The following is a 16,625-nucleotide window of genomic DNA, read 5'->3' as shown; positions in this document are numbered from 1 at the left end:
TGAGCGGCTCCTACATGAACTTTCCAGCAGGGGAGTGACTGGTTATTATAGAGTCACATCGGCTGTTTGTATTGGGATCTATTTACTGAATGATATGAGCGGCTCCTACATGAACTTTCCAGCAGGGGAGTGACTGGTTATTATAGAGTCACATCGGCTGTTTGTATTGGGATCTATTTACTGAATGATATGAGCGGCTCCTACATGAACTTTCCAGCAGGGGAATGACTGGTTATTATAGAGTCACATCGGCTGTTTGTATTGGGATCTATTTACTGACTGATATGAGCGGCTCCTACATGAACTTTCCAGCAGGGGAATGACTGGTTATTATAGAGTCACATCAGCTGTTTGTATTGGGATCTATTTACTGAATGATATGAGCGGCTCCTACATGAACTTTCCAGCAGGGGAATGACTGGTTATTATAGAGTCACATCAGCTGTTTGTATTGGGATCTATTTACTGAATGATATGAGCGGCTCCTACATGAACTTTCCAGCAGGGTCCCTCCGGCTCTCTATATAAATGCTGGGGGGCCTTTCCATGCAGATACCAAGGACTGAGTTGCTATTGGGTAAAGTGACAGCAGATGGCAGCACCTAGCAACCTACTGAAGCACAATAAAGGCTTAATGTTCCGGGATTATTTTTGGCTTGTTTTCGTGATGGCAGTGCCGGAATGTTCCGTGTTGGATGGAGACGAGCCCAGGAATATCCTGCAGTGAGGCATTTCTGCTCCTCAGGTAACCCCTCAGCCCTTTCTCACTATTGTTACCATTATACTATAGAACGTCTCAGAGGGAAGAAGCTGTACTGGTGCCAGCGACGTGTGAGAATTCAAACATGGTGTTTTCAGCATTTATTCCATTTATCCGTCTTCTGATTTGAATGAGAGAAACAGCAAGGCCTTTAGGTGCATGCTGGGAGTTGTACTGGCCAATAACTGAAGGGCTGCAGCTTGGGCAAAACTGTCTCCGTTTTATTCTACTGTCTTAATTTTTTCTTTAGGGCAACCATCTTATATTACTGTCACCATCTTACCCTACTGTCTCCATCTTACCCTACTGTCTCCATCTTGCCCTACTGTCTCCATCTTGCCCTACTGTCTCCATCTTGCCCTACTGTCTCCATCTTGCCCTACTGTCCCCATCTTGCCCTACTGTCTCCATCTTGCCCTACTGTCTCCATCTTACCCTACTGTCCCCATCTTGCCCTACTGTCTCCATCTTGCCCTACTGTCTCCATCTTGCCCTACTGTCTCCATCTTGCCCTACTGTCTCCATCTTGCCCTTCACTTGCTCTCCATCTTGCCCTACTGTCTCCATCTTGCCCTACTGTCTCCATCTTGCCCTACTGTCTCCATCTTGCCCTACTGTCTCCATCTTGCCCTACTGTCTCCATCTTGCCCTACTGTCTCCATCTTGCCCTACTGTCTCCATCTTGCCCTACTGTCCCCATCTTGCCCTACTGTCTCCATCTTACCCTACTGTCTCCATCTTGCCCTACTGTCTCCATCTTGCCCTACTGTCTCCATCTTGTCCTACTGTCACCATCTTACCCTACTGTCTCCATCTTGCCCTACTGTCTCCATCTTGCCCTACTGTCCCCATCTTGCCCTACTGTCTCCATCTTACCCTACTGTCTCCATCTTGCCCTACTGTCTCCATCTTGCCCTACTGTCTCCATCTTGCCCTACTGTCTCCATCTTACCCTACTGTCGCCATCTTGCCCTACTGTCTCCATCTTGTCCTACTGTCTCCATCTTGCCCTACTGTCTCCATCTTGCCCTACTGTCTCCATCTTGCCCTACTGTCCCCATCTTGCCCTACTGTCCCCATCTTGCCCTACTGTTCCCATCTTGCCCTATTGTCCCCATCTTTCTCTACTGTCTCCATCTTGCCCTACTGTCTCCATCTTGCCCTACTGTTCCCATCTTGCCCTATTGTCCCCATCTTTCTCTACCGTCTCCATCTTGCCCTACTGTCTCCATCTTGCCGTACTGTCCCCATCTTGCCCTACTGTCCCCATCTTGCCCTACTGTCCCCATCGTTCTCTACTGTCCCCATCTTTCTCTACTGTCTCCATCTTGCCCTACTGTCTCCATCTTGCCCTACTGTCTCCATCTTGCCCTACTGTCCCCATCTTGCCCTACTGTCTCCATCTTTCTCTACTGTCTCCATCTTTCTCTACTGTCCCCATCTTGCCCTACTGTCTCCATCTTGCCCTACTTTCCCCATCTTGCCCTACTGTCTCCAACTTGCCCTACTGTCTCCATCTTGCCCTACTGACTCCATCTTGTCCTACTGTCTCCATCTTGCCCTACTGACTCCATCTTTTCCTACTGTCTCCATCTTGCCCTACTGTCTACATCTTGCCCTACTGACTCCATCTTGCCCTACTGTCTACATCTTGCCCTACTGACTCCATGTTTTCCTACTGTCTACATCTTGCCCTACTGTCTTCATCTTGCCCTACTGATTCCATCTTGTCCTACTGTCTCCATCTTGCTCTACTGTCTCCATCTTGCCCTACTGACTCCATGTTTTCCTACTGTCTTCATCTTGCCCTACTGACTCCATCTTTTCCTACTGACTCCATCTTGCCCTACTGTCTCCATCTTGCCCTACTGTCTCCATATTTCCCTACTGTCTCCATATTGTCCTACTGTCTCCATATTGCCCTACTGTCTCCATCTTGTCCTACTGTCTCCATATTGCCCTACTGCCATCATCATGTCCTACTGCCGTCATCTTGCTCTAACCCCTCCACCTTTTCCTACTATCTGTATCTAGTCCTGTGGTCTCCATCTACTCCCACCATATGTTCCTGCTGCCATCGTCATGTCCTACAGTTTTTGCCTTGCTCTACCACCAATATCATTTTCTACTATCTCTATATAGTCCTGTGGTCTCCATCTACTCCCATCATCTTTTCCTGCTCTCTGTCTACTCCTACAGTCTCCATCTCTCCCACCATCTTTCACTTTCCCATCATCATGTTCCCCTGCCTTTCCCTCGCTCTAATACCATCTAAATAAGAATACATGTAGCCGGAAGCTGCCATACTGTTTCCCTAAGACAGTGCAGCATGGCGGCCAAGCCTACTCTATGCACCGTATCATTAATACTGGCAAGTAAATCCTCCCCCGCACACCGTGTAATTAGGGTTTGTGCAATTAATAACGACGGCAAAGCTGCGATGTTTTCTGTTTGCTGTGAACATTTTCACTATAACTAATTGGCTCCGACACTCTCACAATAAATTCATTGTTTGCCTCCCTGTGTAGGGAACGTGCCGCCTGTGCCAACACTACATCCCCGGCAGCGGCTGCATCACTTCTCTGCTTTGTTTGTTCCGACTCCTGCAGCCCCAACCTCTGTACAATACTATAGCCTGCTGTCATAATGTAGTACTACAACTCCCAGCATTCCCTGACAGCCGAGGGATTGTCAGTAGCATCTGGGGGGATGGAAGGAATCCCATTGCTGATAGAGTATAAAAGCCCCACTGCTCAGGAAAGCAGCAGAATCCAGCCCTGATGTTGGTGGACTACAGCTCCCAGCATGCTTTGCTTATATGTATGTATGTATGTATGTATATCTTTATTTATAAAGTGCTACTTATGTACGCAGCGCTGTACAGTAGAATACATTAATACAAACAGGGGGTTATTAAGATAATAATAGATAAATACAAAGTATAACAATAAATACAGATAGATACAAGATACAGTTGCAATAAGAGTCAAAGACACAAGAGGATGGAGGTCCCTGCCCCGTAGAGCTTACAATCTATATATAGGAACATGCTGTAGGAGCAAGGACTGGACCCCGGCTTTTCAGGGTCAACCTTCCTAGATTCCTAGTCACCCATATTTATACCACAGCAGGGGTGGGAAGGTGTCAGGGGGCAGTGAGGGTAGGTTTGGGCATAAGTTGGTCAAGGAGAGGAGGTAAGTGAATAAATCTGCATAGGGCTGTTGGCAATGGCCGTACAGCGGCCCCGTTACAAAACACTGGGGAAACATTGCATTGTGGGTAAAAGGGCAAATTTCATGCAAAATTGCACTTTGCACTTGTGTTCGTAAATGAGCCCTAAGGAGAGTGGAACAGGTTGAGCTGATTGAAATGAGCTGCACATACTGGGCCGCCCCGGGGCAGGGGGGGGGGGAGCCAGAGGAATGCCCCGGCACAATGGCAGGGGGCGGAGCATAGGTGCCAGATTCCTCTGTCTGCAGCTTGGACACAGCAGCTGCTCCCCCCGCAGTAAGTACCTCCATTCCCTGCAAATCCCTATAGAACCCTGATGCCTGCGTATAGCTGTAGTTTAACAACACCCCGGGGCTGCCAGCCCCCCCAGCCCTCCCAGCTGCCCACAAACACACTCTGAACTCTTGTTTTTCTGTCAGATCAGAAACAGCCTTGAGCAACAAAGGGGAAATGAGAACAGGAAAACAACTTAACCGCAATAGGAGCCAGGGACTGGCGCGGGGCACTGGGAGTTCCAAGGGGCAGCCGGGAGTTGCGCGGGGCAGCTGGGAGTTCCAAGGGGCAGCCGGGAGTTGCGCGCGGCAGCTGGGAGTTCCAAGAGGCAGCTGGGAGTTCCAAGGGGCAGCCGGGAGTTGCGCGGGGCAGCTGGGAGTTCCAAGGGGCAGCCGGGAGTTGCGCGGGGCAGCTGGGAGTTCCAAGAGGCAGCCGGGAGTTCCAAGGGGCAGCTGGGAGTTCCAAGGGGCAGCTGGGAGTTCCAAGGGGCAGCCGGGAGTTCCAAGGGGCAGCTGGGAGTTCCAAGAGGCAGCTGGGAGTTCCAAGAGGCAGCCGGGAGTTCCAAGGGCAGCCGGGAGTTCCAAGGGGCAGCTGGGAGTTCCAAGAGGCAGCTGGGAGTTCCAAGGGGCAGCCGGGAGTTCCAAGGGGCAGCTGGGAGTTCCAAGGGGCAGCTGGGAGTTCCAAGGGGCAGCTGGGAGTTCCAAGAGGCAGCTGGGAGTTCCAAGGGGCAGCTGGGAGTTCCAAGGGGCAGCTGGGAGTTCCAAGAGGCAGCTGGGAGTTCCAAGGGGCAGCCGGGAGTTCCAAGGGGCAGCTGGGAGTTCCAAGAGGCAGCTGGGAGTTGCGCAGGGCAGCTGGGAGTTCCAAGAGGCAGCTGGGAGTTCCAAGGGGCAGCCGGGAGTTCCAAGGGGCAGCTGGGAGTTCCAAGGGGCAGCTGGGAGTTCCAAGGGGCAGCTGGGAGTTCCAAGAGGCAGCTGGGAGTTCCAAGGGGCAGCTGGGAGTTCCAAGAGGCAGCTGGGAGTTCCAAGGGGCAGCTGGGAGTTGCGCGGGGCAGCTGGGAGTTCCAAGGGGCAGCTGGGAGTTGCGCGGGGCAGCTGGGAGTTCCAAGAGGCAGCTGGGAGTTCCAAGGGGCTGCTGGGAGTTCCAAGGGGCTGCTGGGAGTTCCAAGGGGCAGCTGGGAGTTCCAAGGGGCTGCTGGGAGTTCCAAGGGGCTGCTGGGAGTTGCGCGGGGCAGCTGGGAGTTGCGCGGGGCAGCCGGGAGTTGCGCGGGGCAGCCGGGAGTTCCAAGGGGGAGTTGCGCGGGGCAGCTGGGAGTTGCGCGGGGCAGAACTCCCCTCCTGTCAATGGTATACATGTGTGTGAGCTTCGGCCTCATTCTTTACTTAATATATTATTATTATTATTAACATTTATTTATAAAGCACCAACATATCCCGCAGCGCTGTACTATAAGTGGGTTTCATACATTGGACATACAGAGTAACATATAAAGCAACCAGTAACCGATACAAGAGGGGAAGGGAGCCCTGCCCAAAAGAGCTTACACTCTACAAGGAGTAACATATAAAGCAATCAGTAACCGATACAGGAGGTGAAGAGAGCCCTGCCCAAAAGAGCTTACACTCTACAAGGAGAAAGGGTTGAGACACAAGGTGTGGGAAGATAAACACCCCCTATAGTTATTCTCTATATCTCCCCCCCCAACTGCCCCCCCAGCTGCACTGATTCAGAACACCTTCCGACAGCTGTTTAACATGCACAGAGATCGTCCAATCGGGGGACTTGCAGCATAGGCTGCTTGCTTGACATTTATCCCTATCCCTGCAACTGTAGGGTTGCCCTTGGCATGCTGGGAGTTTATTATTAGTCGGGGGCTTTGCACATGCTCCTTCTGCCTAATCGTGCTTCGCTCCCTTTGCCCCAAAGGGGCAGGAAGTTTTTTCCTTTTTTTTGTTTGGCCGCCAGCTGGAGCGTTACCAAGACAACCAATGGCATTGCACCCGCACACTTTAGTACTTTTTTTGTTTTTGATTTGTGCGCCCTGCATAGGTGTCATAGTCCTTTGGGCTTGAACCCAGGCCAAGACTTACGCCCTGGGGAAACTTCAGCAGAACCCAGGGTATACGAGGGCTCCCCCTAGCTTCAAGGGAAAGGGGAGTCCAATGACCTGGTGGGGCTTCGGCGAAGGTGTACCTACCCCCCCATGCCGCTGGCTGATGCCTTGGGCACATGCGCATTCATGCCTTCGGGTAGGACTCACTGGTGATGATTCAATATCATTAGAGCAATCATGGCTGCCCTCACTCATATGAACATAAAACCAAGTACATGTGAAATGATTCTACATGCACTCAGCAGGGCCGCCTTTAATTCTTTGCAGTCTGCGTTGCTCTACTTGCATTCACTGTGTGTCTGTTTCTCTGGCTGTCTGTGTGTCAGTTCCTGTGTCTGTCTGTCTGTGCCTGTGTCTTTCTGTCAGTTCCTGTGTCTGTCTGTCTGTCTGTGCCTGTGTCTGTCTGTCTGTGCCTGTGTCTGTCTGTCAGTTCCTGTGTCTGTCTGTCAGTTCCTGTGTCTGTCTGTCTGTCTGTGCCTGTGTCTGTCTGTCTGTGCCTGTGTCTGTCAGTTCCTGTGTCTGTCTGTGCCTGTGTCTGTCTGTCTGTGTCTGTGTGTCAGTTCCTGTGTCTGTGTGTCAGTTCCTGTGTCTGTGTGTCAGTTCCTGTGTCTGTCTGTCTATTTGTGTGTCTGTCTGTGCCTGTGTCTGTCTGTCTGTGTCTGTGTGTCAGTTCCTGTGTCTGTGTGTCAGTTCCTGTGTCTGTGTGTCAGTTCCTGTGTCTGTCTGTCTATTTGTGTGTCTGTCTGTGCCTGTGTCTATTTGTGTGTCTGTCTGTCTGTGCCTGTGTCTATTTGTGTGTCTGTCTGTCTGTGCCTGTGTCTATTTGTCTGTCTGTCTGTGCCTGTGTCTGTCTGTCTGTCTGTCTGTCTGTGCCTGTGTGTCAGTCTGTTCATATGTCTGTCTGTCTGTGCCTGTGTCTGTCTATTTGTCTGTCTGTGCCTGTGTCTATTTGTCTGTCTGTCTGTGCCTGTGTGTCAGTCTGTTCATATGTCTGTCTGTCTGTGCCTGTGTCTGTCTATTTGTCTGTCTGTGCCTGTGTCTATTTGTGTGTCTGTCTGTGCCTGTGTCTATTTGTGTGTCTGTCTGTCTGTGCCTGTGTCTGTCTATTTGTCTGTCTGTGCCTGTGTCTATTTGTCTGTCTGTCTGTGCTGGTGTCTATATGTCTGTCTGTGCCTGTGGGAGGAATACAGGATATTAAATGTATTGCAGGGAGACGTATGTAGCCTTTTCTTTAATTTCCTGCCCCGGGAGATGATATCATTGCCGATTCAGACAATACGCAGACAATTGGGCAATATGGGTGCAATATGGGTGCAATATGGGGGCAATATGGGTGCAATATGGGTACAATATGGGTGCAATATGGGTGCAATATGGGGACAATATGGGTGCAATATGGGGGCAGTATGGGAACAATATGGGTACAATATGGGTACAATATGGGGACAATATGGGAACAATATGGGTACAATATGGGTACAATATGGGGACAATATGGGGACAATATGGGAACAATATGGGGACAATATGGGGGCAATATGGGGACAATATGGGAACAATATGGGTACAATATGGGTACAATATGGGGACAATATGGGTACAATATGGGTACAATATGGGAACAATATGGGGACAATATGGGTACAATATGGGTACAATATGGGTACAATATGGGTACAATATGGGAACAATATGGGGACAATATGGGTACAATATGGGTACAATATGGGTACAATATGGGAACAATATGGGGGCAATATGGGGGCAATATGGGGACAATAAGGGGACAATATGGGGGCAATATGGGGACAATAAGGGGACAATATGGGGACAATATGGGGGCAATATGGGGACAATATGGGGGCAATATGGGGGCAATATGGGGACAGTATGGGGACAATATGGGGGCAATATGGGGACGATATGGGAACAATAAGGGGGCAATATGGGTACAATATGGGGACAGTATGGGGACAATATGGGGGCAATATGGGAACAATAAGGGGGCAATATGGGTACAATATGGGTACAATATGGGGACGATATGGGGACAATAAGGGGACAATATGGGGCAGAGATGACTGGATAAGCTTCTCCCTTTATTGCAGCAATGAGAGAATCCGGCTGAGGGGGGAAGATCCCAGTCAGTGAGAGAAGCTGCTGAGCAGGAGACACACAGGGATCTAGGCAGCAGCTACACACAGAGAAATGGACTCCGGCCTGAGGTCCCTGCTCTCCGACCACAGCAGATACGTGGAATCCTTCCGGCTGTTCCTGCTCAACTCCACCGAGCACCAGTGCATGCAGCGCTTTATCGACACCCAGTTTCCCCACATCGTCTCCAGGTAACAGGGAAACCCATTCCCATTGGGCTGCGGCTCATTCTCATTGTAAAACAGTTTCTTGCAGGGTTAGTTTGTGGCTGATTCAGATGCTGATTTGCAGACTGCACTGGTTTCTATGCTGCCATGCAGTGTGTGTTTAAATCCAGTTGTTCCATAAAATACATTTTATATTTAAATAATTTATAATTAAAGTCCCAGTATTTTAGCTAGTGAGGAGGAATATGTATGTAACCCAAAGCAGCCAATTAGAATTCTCCTCTCATCCTTTACACACAATAAGAGTAATAAAAGCAGTGGTCTTATTGGTTGCTGTGGGTGGCGCCTAGTATGGACGGAGGTCCATACTAGGCTCCACCCACAGCAACCAATAAGACCACTGCTTTTATTACTCTTATACTCCCTATCCCCAGACCCCTTTATCCTGTGATATCCACATATTGCATGTTGCTCCACCCACATATTTATGGACTACATCTCCCAGCATTCTCCATTGTATCAATGCAAGATGGGAGCTGTAGTCCAGCTTTGTGTTTGCGCTGTTCCCTTAAGAACACTCCTCCAGAGCCAGTGTCCTAATTAATGCAAGAAGATTCTCCAATGAGACTCATCCTTGCTCTCGATTGCTTCTTTTCATTCCTTTATCATTGTCACCAGGGGCATTTAAGCCCCAAACACCTACAGGGCACTATATACTGTATATTATAGTATATAATATTAATTCTTAATATAATATAAACATTGCACAGTTATCTCCCTATGTTAGATAACAGCGGGGTGTGTAGAACTAGTAGGAATAATATTCTATAATTCTATATTCTATTCTACAATTAAAGAAGCTGTTCGCCTTTTAAACATAGACATTGATATTCTGTGACAAATTGCAACTTTGCTTTGTGGTTTTTCAATAATTTCACTTTTTGTTCAGCAGCTATCTGGTTGCCAGGGTCTTGTTTACCTTAGCAACCAGGCAGTGCTTTGAATAGGAGCCTAGAATATGAATAGCAGCCTGGAATAGGGTCTGAATAGAAAGATATGGAATGGAAAGTAATAATGAACATGGTAACATCACTGGGCAATAGTTTTTTTGGCTGCCGGGGTCAGTGACCCCCCATTTCAGGGCTGGCAGGATGTAGAAGAGAAAGGCAAATAATTAAAAAAAAACTCAAAAAAATAAATAATGAAGACCAATTGCAAAGTTGCTAGGAATAGGCCATTCTATGACATATTTAAAGTTAATTTAAAGGTGAACCACCCCTTTAGGTTTGGGGCGGCGACTTGGGGAGCTAGAAGGCGGGGCTTCAGAATACACATTATAGTTAAACTGTTTTCTCTGTATTTTATCCTTACAGTATAGGGAAGGACAAGTCGGTGATTGATATCCTGGGCATTGGAAGTGGATCAGGTTAGTTTTCCTTTACACAATCAATAATACATGTGGTGGGGGGGAGTATATCATCCTGGGATTGGGGGGCACATAGAGCAATTATATCTGCCCTAATTGGGCCATAAGTCAGGGGCTCATACCTATAGGCAGGATCTTTTCTACATGAGCCCGGCTGCACCATCTCATGTAGAAATGACGGGGGGGGGGGTATATTTTTACTTTAAAGAGATCATGTTGATGATTTACTGATCAGGGCAGTTGCTAATAGCAACAAATAAGCCGTTAGTTATGAACAGAGTGCTACGGGTGAGAAAGTAAAAGCAAAGCTCTGATTGGTTGCTATGGGAGACTGCTTTGGCGCAGTTTAGTCCCTGCCTTAGTAAATCAGACCTTGATAAGAGGCGGAGCCTCATTCTGTGAATTTGTCCCCACCAGGTGAGATCGACCTGCAGATGATTGGCAAGATCCAGTCTCGACACCCAGGCGTCGCCATTAGCAACCAGATTGTGGAACCAAGCGCTGAGCAAATCATTGGCTACAAGGGTAGGTACCAGGGTCTCCACGGACAAAATAGGGGCATCAGTCAGTTATAGTCTATTTGTGATTGGTTGCTTTGAGATGAGTGGGAGGCAGCCATTCGCTTGCCCATGCAGCGTCTCAGCCAATGACAAGCTTAAGAATACATAGGGTTTTGAGTTAACTTTTAGTACCATGTAGAGAGTAAAATCCTGAGACAATTTGCAATTGGTCTTCATTTCTTATTATTTATGTTGTTTTGTTCATTATTTTACTTTTTGCCCAGCATTTCCCCCATGTGGAATTTCCGCAGCTATCTGGTTGCTACGATTCAAATTACCTTAGCAACCTGGGAGTGGTTTTGAATGAGAGCCTGGAATATTTCTAGGAGACGACCTGAATAGAAAGAGAAGTAATAAAAAGCAACAATACAAATACAATTGTAGCCTCCCGGAGCATTCGTTTTTATTGGTTGCCGGGGTCGGTGACCCCCATTTAAAAGTTGAAAAAAATCTATAGACCCCCTAGAGACAACTACAAATACTGTCCCAGTACTGGAGTGTCAGTGGACTCTTCCCCCAGCTGGGGGACTGCCCAACCCCCAGGGCTCATCTGATTGGGTCACGTCGGGCCAATAGAAAGGAATGTCCCTATGTTGCAAGAAAAATCTCTGATTCCTAATTACCCCCCCCCCCCCCCCAGTTACTCATTCTAAGGGCCAAGGGCTTTTATTGCTCTGTAAATGTTTCTCTTATCAGTGGACTTTGCCCGGAACAATATCCTAATCCAGCGCCGCGGGTCATTCATTAATGTGCTTTTACCTTCAGAGCGCGTGGCTAAGGCCCCCAACCTGGGCGCGGTCTCCTTCTCGTGGCACCGCCAGACCTCCAGCGAGTATGAGCGCCAAGTCAATGAGGAGAAACAGATGAGAAGTTATGATTTCATTCATATGATCCAGGTAATAAAGGGGCTCATGTTATTGGCCAACGTGTTAGGAAAGATGGCTGCTGTGTGGCGCCCTATGCGGCGCTACGGATCTTATATTCTAACCCCACGTTTAGTGATGAGCGAATCTGTCTCCAGAAAATTTGCGTAACGGCGAAAAATTCGCGAAACGCATTTGTCACGTGATTTTTTGCCGCCCGCATCTTTTTTGTCGACCCGCATCTATTTTTTCCGCGTGCGTCTTTTTTTTTGTTGCCCAACCTTTTTTTGACGCGGCCGCGCCCAATTTGACGCACAACAAAAAAATTTCCACACGTCGAATTTTTCCATGGCGAATTTTCACACACACAAAAAAAAAATTCAAAATTTGTTGTGCACGTAATTTTTTTTTTTCATTTCTTGGGTTTCGCAAATTTTTCAGCAATTTGCGAATATTTTCAAAGTTTTGTGACTTCCTTTGGTTGCACAATGAATTATTTCCACGGCAAATTTGAACCTGTTTCGCCCCAAATTAGCGCCTGTTTAGAGAAAAAAAAAACGGGAATGGTAAAACAGGCTCAAATTCGCCGCGGAACTGATTCCCAGTGTGACAAAAAAAGTCACACGTGCGTAGAAAAAAATTTGTTGTGCACTCCTTTTTTTTCTTTTTCATCTTTCAGGTTTCGCAAATTTTTTTTTTGCTGTGCTGCAAATTATTTCTGCGGCGAATTTTCGCCTGTTTTACCATTCCCGTTTTTTTTTTCTCTAAACAGGCGCTAATTTGGGGAGAAATAATTTGCAGCGCATCGGAAAAAAATGACACGAGCGTCAGAAAAAAGTCACACGTGCATAAAAAAAAATAAAGTTGAGCGCGGTAAAAAAAATGGCACGTTTAAATAAAAAATTACGTGTGCAAAAAAATTGTTACGCATCATTTTTCATGTTTCGCGTTGATTTGCGAATTTTTTCAAAGTTTCGGGAATTTTTTTGTGGGGAGAAATAGTTTGCAGCGAAACGGGACAGATTCACTACCCACATTCCATCCGCCTGTACCTTGGGGGGTTCCCTCACAAACTCTGCCTTTTCTACTTGGGAGTAGTAGATGCAACCTGCTAGCCCTAGGCCACGTTATGTGCCATTTTATATTGAGTATTACTTGCCCTTTATAGCAAAGACAACAAGGGCTGATAGGGGTTTAATGGCCCCAGGGGACACACTGTAAGAAGATTATTGGGACCATTTCCACTGGGCTATGGGCCCCACCTCTCACAACTCTGATCTTGCCCATTCCCACACCTTGGGGCTGATTTACTAAGACACGATTTCGAATCTGAATTGGAAAAATTCCGATTGGAAACGAACATTTTGCGACTTTTTCGTATTTTTTGCGATTTTTTCGGCGTCTTTACGATTTTTGCGTAAAAACGCGAGTTATTCGGCGTCTTTACGAAAGTTGCGCAAAGTCGCGATTTTTTCGTAGCGTTAACACTTGCGCGCAAAGTCGCGCCTTTTTCGTAGCGTTAAAACTTAAAAGGCGCGACGTTTCGCGCAAGTTCTAACGCTACGAAAAAATCGCGACTTTGCGCAACTTTCGTAATGACGCCGAAAAACTCGCGTTTTTACGCAAAAATCGTAAAGACGACGAAAAACTCGCGTTTTTACGCAAAAATCGTAAAGATGCCGAAAAAAATCGCAAAATTACCGATCATTACGAAAAAAACGCAATCGGACACATTCGGCCCGTTCGTGGGTTAGTAAATGTGCCCCCTTGTGTCTCAACCCTTTCTCCTTGTAGATTGTAAGCTCTTTTGGGCAGGGCTCCCTTCCCCTCTTGTATCGGTTACTGATTGCTTTATATGTTACTCTGTATGTCCAATGTATGAAATGCAGTAATTCCTTGTAGAGTGTAAGCTCTTTTGGGCAGGGTTCTCTTCCCCTCTTGTATCGGTTACTGATTGCTTTATATGTTACTCTGTATGTCCAATGTATGAAATGCAGTAATTCCTTGTAGAGTGTAAGCTCTTTTGGGCAGGACTCCCTTCCCCTCTTGTATCGGTTACTGATTGCTTTATATGTTACTCTGTATGCCCAATGTATGAAACCCACTTATTGTACAGCACTGCGGGATATGTTGGCGCTTTATAAATAAATTTTATTTATAATAATAATAATAATAAAATCAGGCCCCCTGAGAGTCCCATATAGTAAGGCTAATGAGTGCCAGGCACAGACCTAAGGGATCCTCTCTGTAATTGCAGATGTTATATTATGTAAAGGATGTTCCAGCAACATTACGGTTCTTTAAAAGCTGCCTGGCACCCAATGGGAAGCTCTTGATCATTCTCGTATCAGGTAAGAAAAACAGCCACAGAGCATTATAATTATTATCCCTGCTATTCACCAAATCCGCAGTTATTGGAACTGTATGAATACTGACCCACAGCAGAACCCAAAAGATTCAGAACCCAACTGGACACACACAGGCAAAATGATGACGATGATATAAAACAAACACCAGGTGGCGCTGTTACACCCTCATCCCTAGTCATTACTGTTCCTATTGAAACCTCTTCCCCAGATTATGAGCCTCATTTCCTAACAGTGGCCAAAGGTCCAAGTGCAACAATAAATAAATCATGTTTACTTTCAGGTACACGGGTATTACACTAAGGCACATGTGCCCCATACCCAAGCTACTCGGCACAGATACCTTCTTCATGGCATTTTTACCCTCTCGCCATTGTTTCACTGAGCCCAAGGCAGAGGAACCAGACCCTGCACGTGTTAAGGGGCCCAGAAAATATCTAATATTGGGGTACTGACTGATAAGCCGTTCCAGTATAGGTTTATAATAAATGCAGTGGAGTAACTTGATGGTGCCGAGCCCCCCTGCGAAAAACCTTAGGAGGGGCCAGGCACACAGAAATTACAACCCAGAAATCCGGACTAGACCACACCCCCCCGCAACCATTGGGTCTGCTTCCTCTATAGTTACATCATTACTCTGTACCTTAGAAATAGGTAAATATGGGAAATTAGCCCAAATCTTTTCTCGCCACAGGTAACAGTGGGTGGTCCATGCTATGGAAGAAACACGGCCCGCGGCTCCCGCTGAACGACCTCTGCCTGTACGTTACGGCGGGGGACATCGCCCAGATGCTGAGTTCAATGGGCACCCGGTTCCAGAGCTACGAACTGCCGTCTGACATGGACATCACGGAATGTTTCATCGAGGGGGACAGGAACGGGGAAATGCTGTTGGACTTTCTGACCGAGACCTGCGACTTTAAGAGAAATGCCCCCGCTGATCTCAGGGAGCAGATTCTCTGCGACCTAAAAAGCCCCGAGTGTAGTACGACCAGGGATGGGAAGGTGATCTTTAACAACAACCTTAGTGTGATTGTGGTGGAGAGGGATTAGTTCATCTCATGTGGGGAACATGAAATCCTTTGTCTAACTACATAGAGTGATTGCACTAGTGCAGTAACCCATAGCAACCAGCCAGCAGTTACTTCTGATGAGTCTACAGCAGTTCATTTACACATTGGGGGGCTGGTCCTTCTAGAGGGACTGAGGGCCTTAGTCAGAAGCCTGGTTGGGGGGATAGTTGAGTAGATTACATGTTTGCCCTCATAGATACTTCTGGAAGCCCACTTTGAAGGTCAAGCTAGAGTGAGAGTTGGGATAAACACTGATTATCTCTACCATAGAATTCTGTAAGGGGAGGGTCCTGATCAAATGTTTCTCAAATGGGGGCTTGTACCAAAAAATAGTCAGAAGATCACTGGTCTCCAGCAAGCTAGAGAACAGATTAATCCCTTGAGATGGTGCAAGATAGATAGTATATAGGCAGACTAATCCCTTGAGATGGTGATGATCTAGAACCCTCTAGAAACTCTATGAAGGTTGTTCACCCCTGAAATAGACAATGAAAGCTAATTCGTGATTGGTTGCTGTGGGTTTTGTGACTAATGTACCCCCCCTTGGATTTGTCTTTACAGTGCCCTAATCCTACATAGACCGCATTCCCCCACTTCCATAATTACTTACCGACCCCACAGCCAAGGTTCCTTACTGAGCTAATAAACACCGGATCTCCATACTATGATGCTTGTATGTCAGGCCTGACTTGTAACCCAATCAGAACTATTCCAAGGTCCAACAAGCATGTTGTTTGCAGTGGGGACAGAACTTGCACCTTAGAGGTCAAATTGGAATAGTGACATCACAAAATAATCATAATGGGTTTGGACCCACGGGACGGTATAAAAGAGGGGTAACTGAGCGGCACCCATATTCAGGGTTGGACTTGGCCACTGGGGCACCTGGAAAAAACCCAGTGGGCTCATTGGCCCAGACCCGATCCCTGCAGGGTGCTCCCTGAGCCGCCGTTCTCCCTCCCCCGAGGGGGGTCGGATGGGTGGTGGGGGCCCCTGTGGGTGTGATTGCCACAGCAGTTGCCAATTGGGGGGTTCAGGAGGCCCCTGATGCAGTAGCCCCCAGTTGGCCTTGCACCACCCAATTTGATCCTGCCCACATTGCCTGGCATTTATATCTTTTTTGGCATAAATGTCTACACATAGAGCTCATTGTCTACACCCACTGTTCCTAATTTTCTGTAAGGCATTAGATGGGTGGTGAGTCCTTAAGGCAAATACTGGCTATTGTAACCAATCAGGAACAGAACTGGGGCAGGAACAGGACAGAAGCAGGAACAGAACTGGGGCAGGAACAGGACTGGGGCAGGAACAGGAGTGAGAGCAAGAACTAGGGACAAGCCACAGTGTCCAACCTATCAAAGACCAATGCTCAGGCTCAAGTGAGGTCAAGGAAGGGTTTAAATAGGGATTGTCTAGTTCTCATTGGCTCACCAATAACACTGCTGGGTTGTGATGGGAGAGCTAGGTGATAACCTGAGAATAAATTAGGTTTAGAATAAATCAGAGATGAGGGAACTCAATGGCTAAGGAGACCGGTCAAAAACCCTTCTCCTGGCTTGAACCTCAGCTGATCCTGACATTGGAACCACATTAGATAAAGAGCAGGCCTATATATATATATATGGGTGAAATATTCCCACTC

The 16,625-nt window shown here is 47.4% G+C and overlaps 1 protein-coding gene across 2 annotated transcripts; it reads left to right on the top strand.

Annotated features, from left to right (window-relative positions):
- Window positions 1-638: 638 nt before the first annotated feature.
- On the top strand, window positions 639-15,649 carry hnmt (histamine N-methyltransferase). 2 transcript variants are annotated; one of them, XM_031892732.1, is made up of 7 exons: window positions 639-745; window positions 8,483-8,719; window positions 10,069-10,121; window positions 10,539-10,646; window positions 11,447-11,577; window positions 13,802-13,895; window positions 14,605-15,649. In XM_031892732.1, the coding sequence occupies exons 2-7, from the start codon at window positions 8,583-8,585 to the stop codon at window positions 14,961-14,963; spliced, it is 882 nt and encodes a 293-aa protein (XP_031748592.1). In that variant the 5' UTR covers window positions 639-745; window positions 8,483-8,582; the 3' UTR covers window positions 14,964-15,649.
- Window positions 15,650-16,625: the final 976 nt, after the last annotated feature.

Source organism: Xenopus tropicalis, chromosome 9 (assembly GCF_000004195.4).
Source record: "Xenopus tropicalis strain Nigerian chromosome 9, UCB_Xtro_10.0, whole genome shotgun sequence".
In the NCBI taxonomy this organism is placed as follows: Eukaryota; Metazoa; Chordata; class Amphibia; order Anura; family Pipidae; genus Xenopus; species Xenopus tropicalis.
This window is presented reverse-complemented; position numbering and strand designations above follow the sequence as displayed.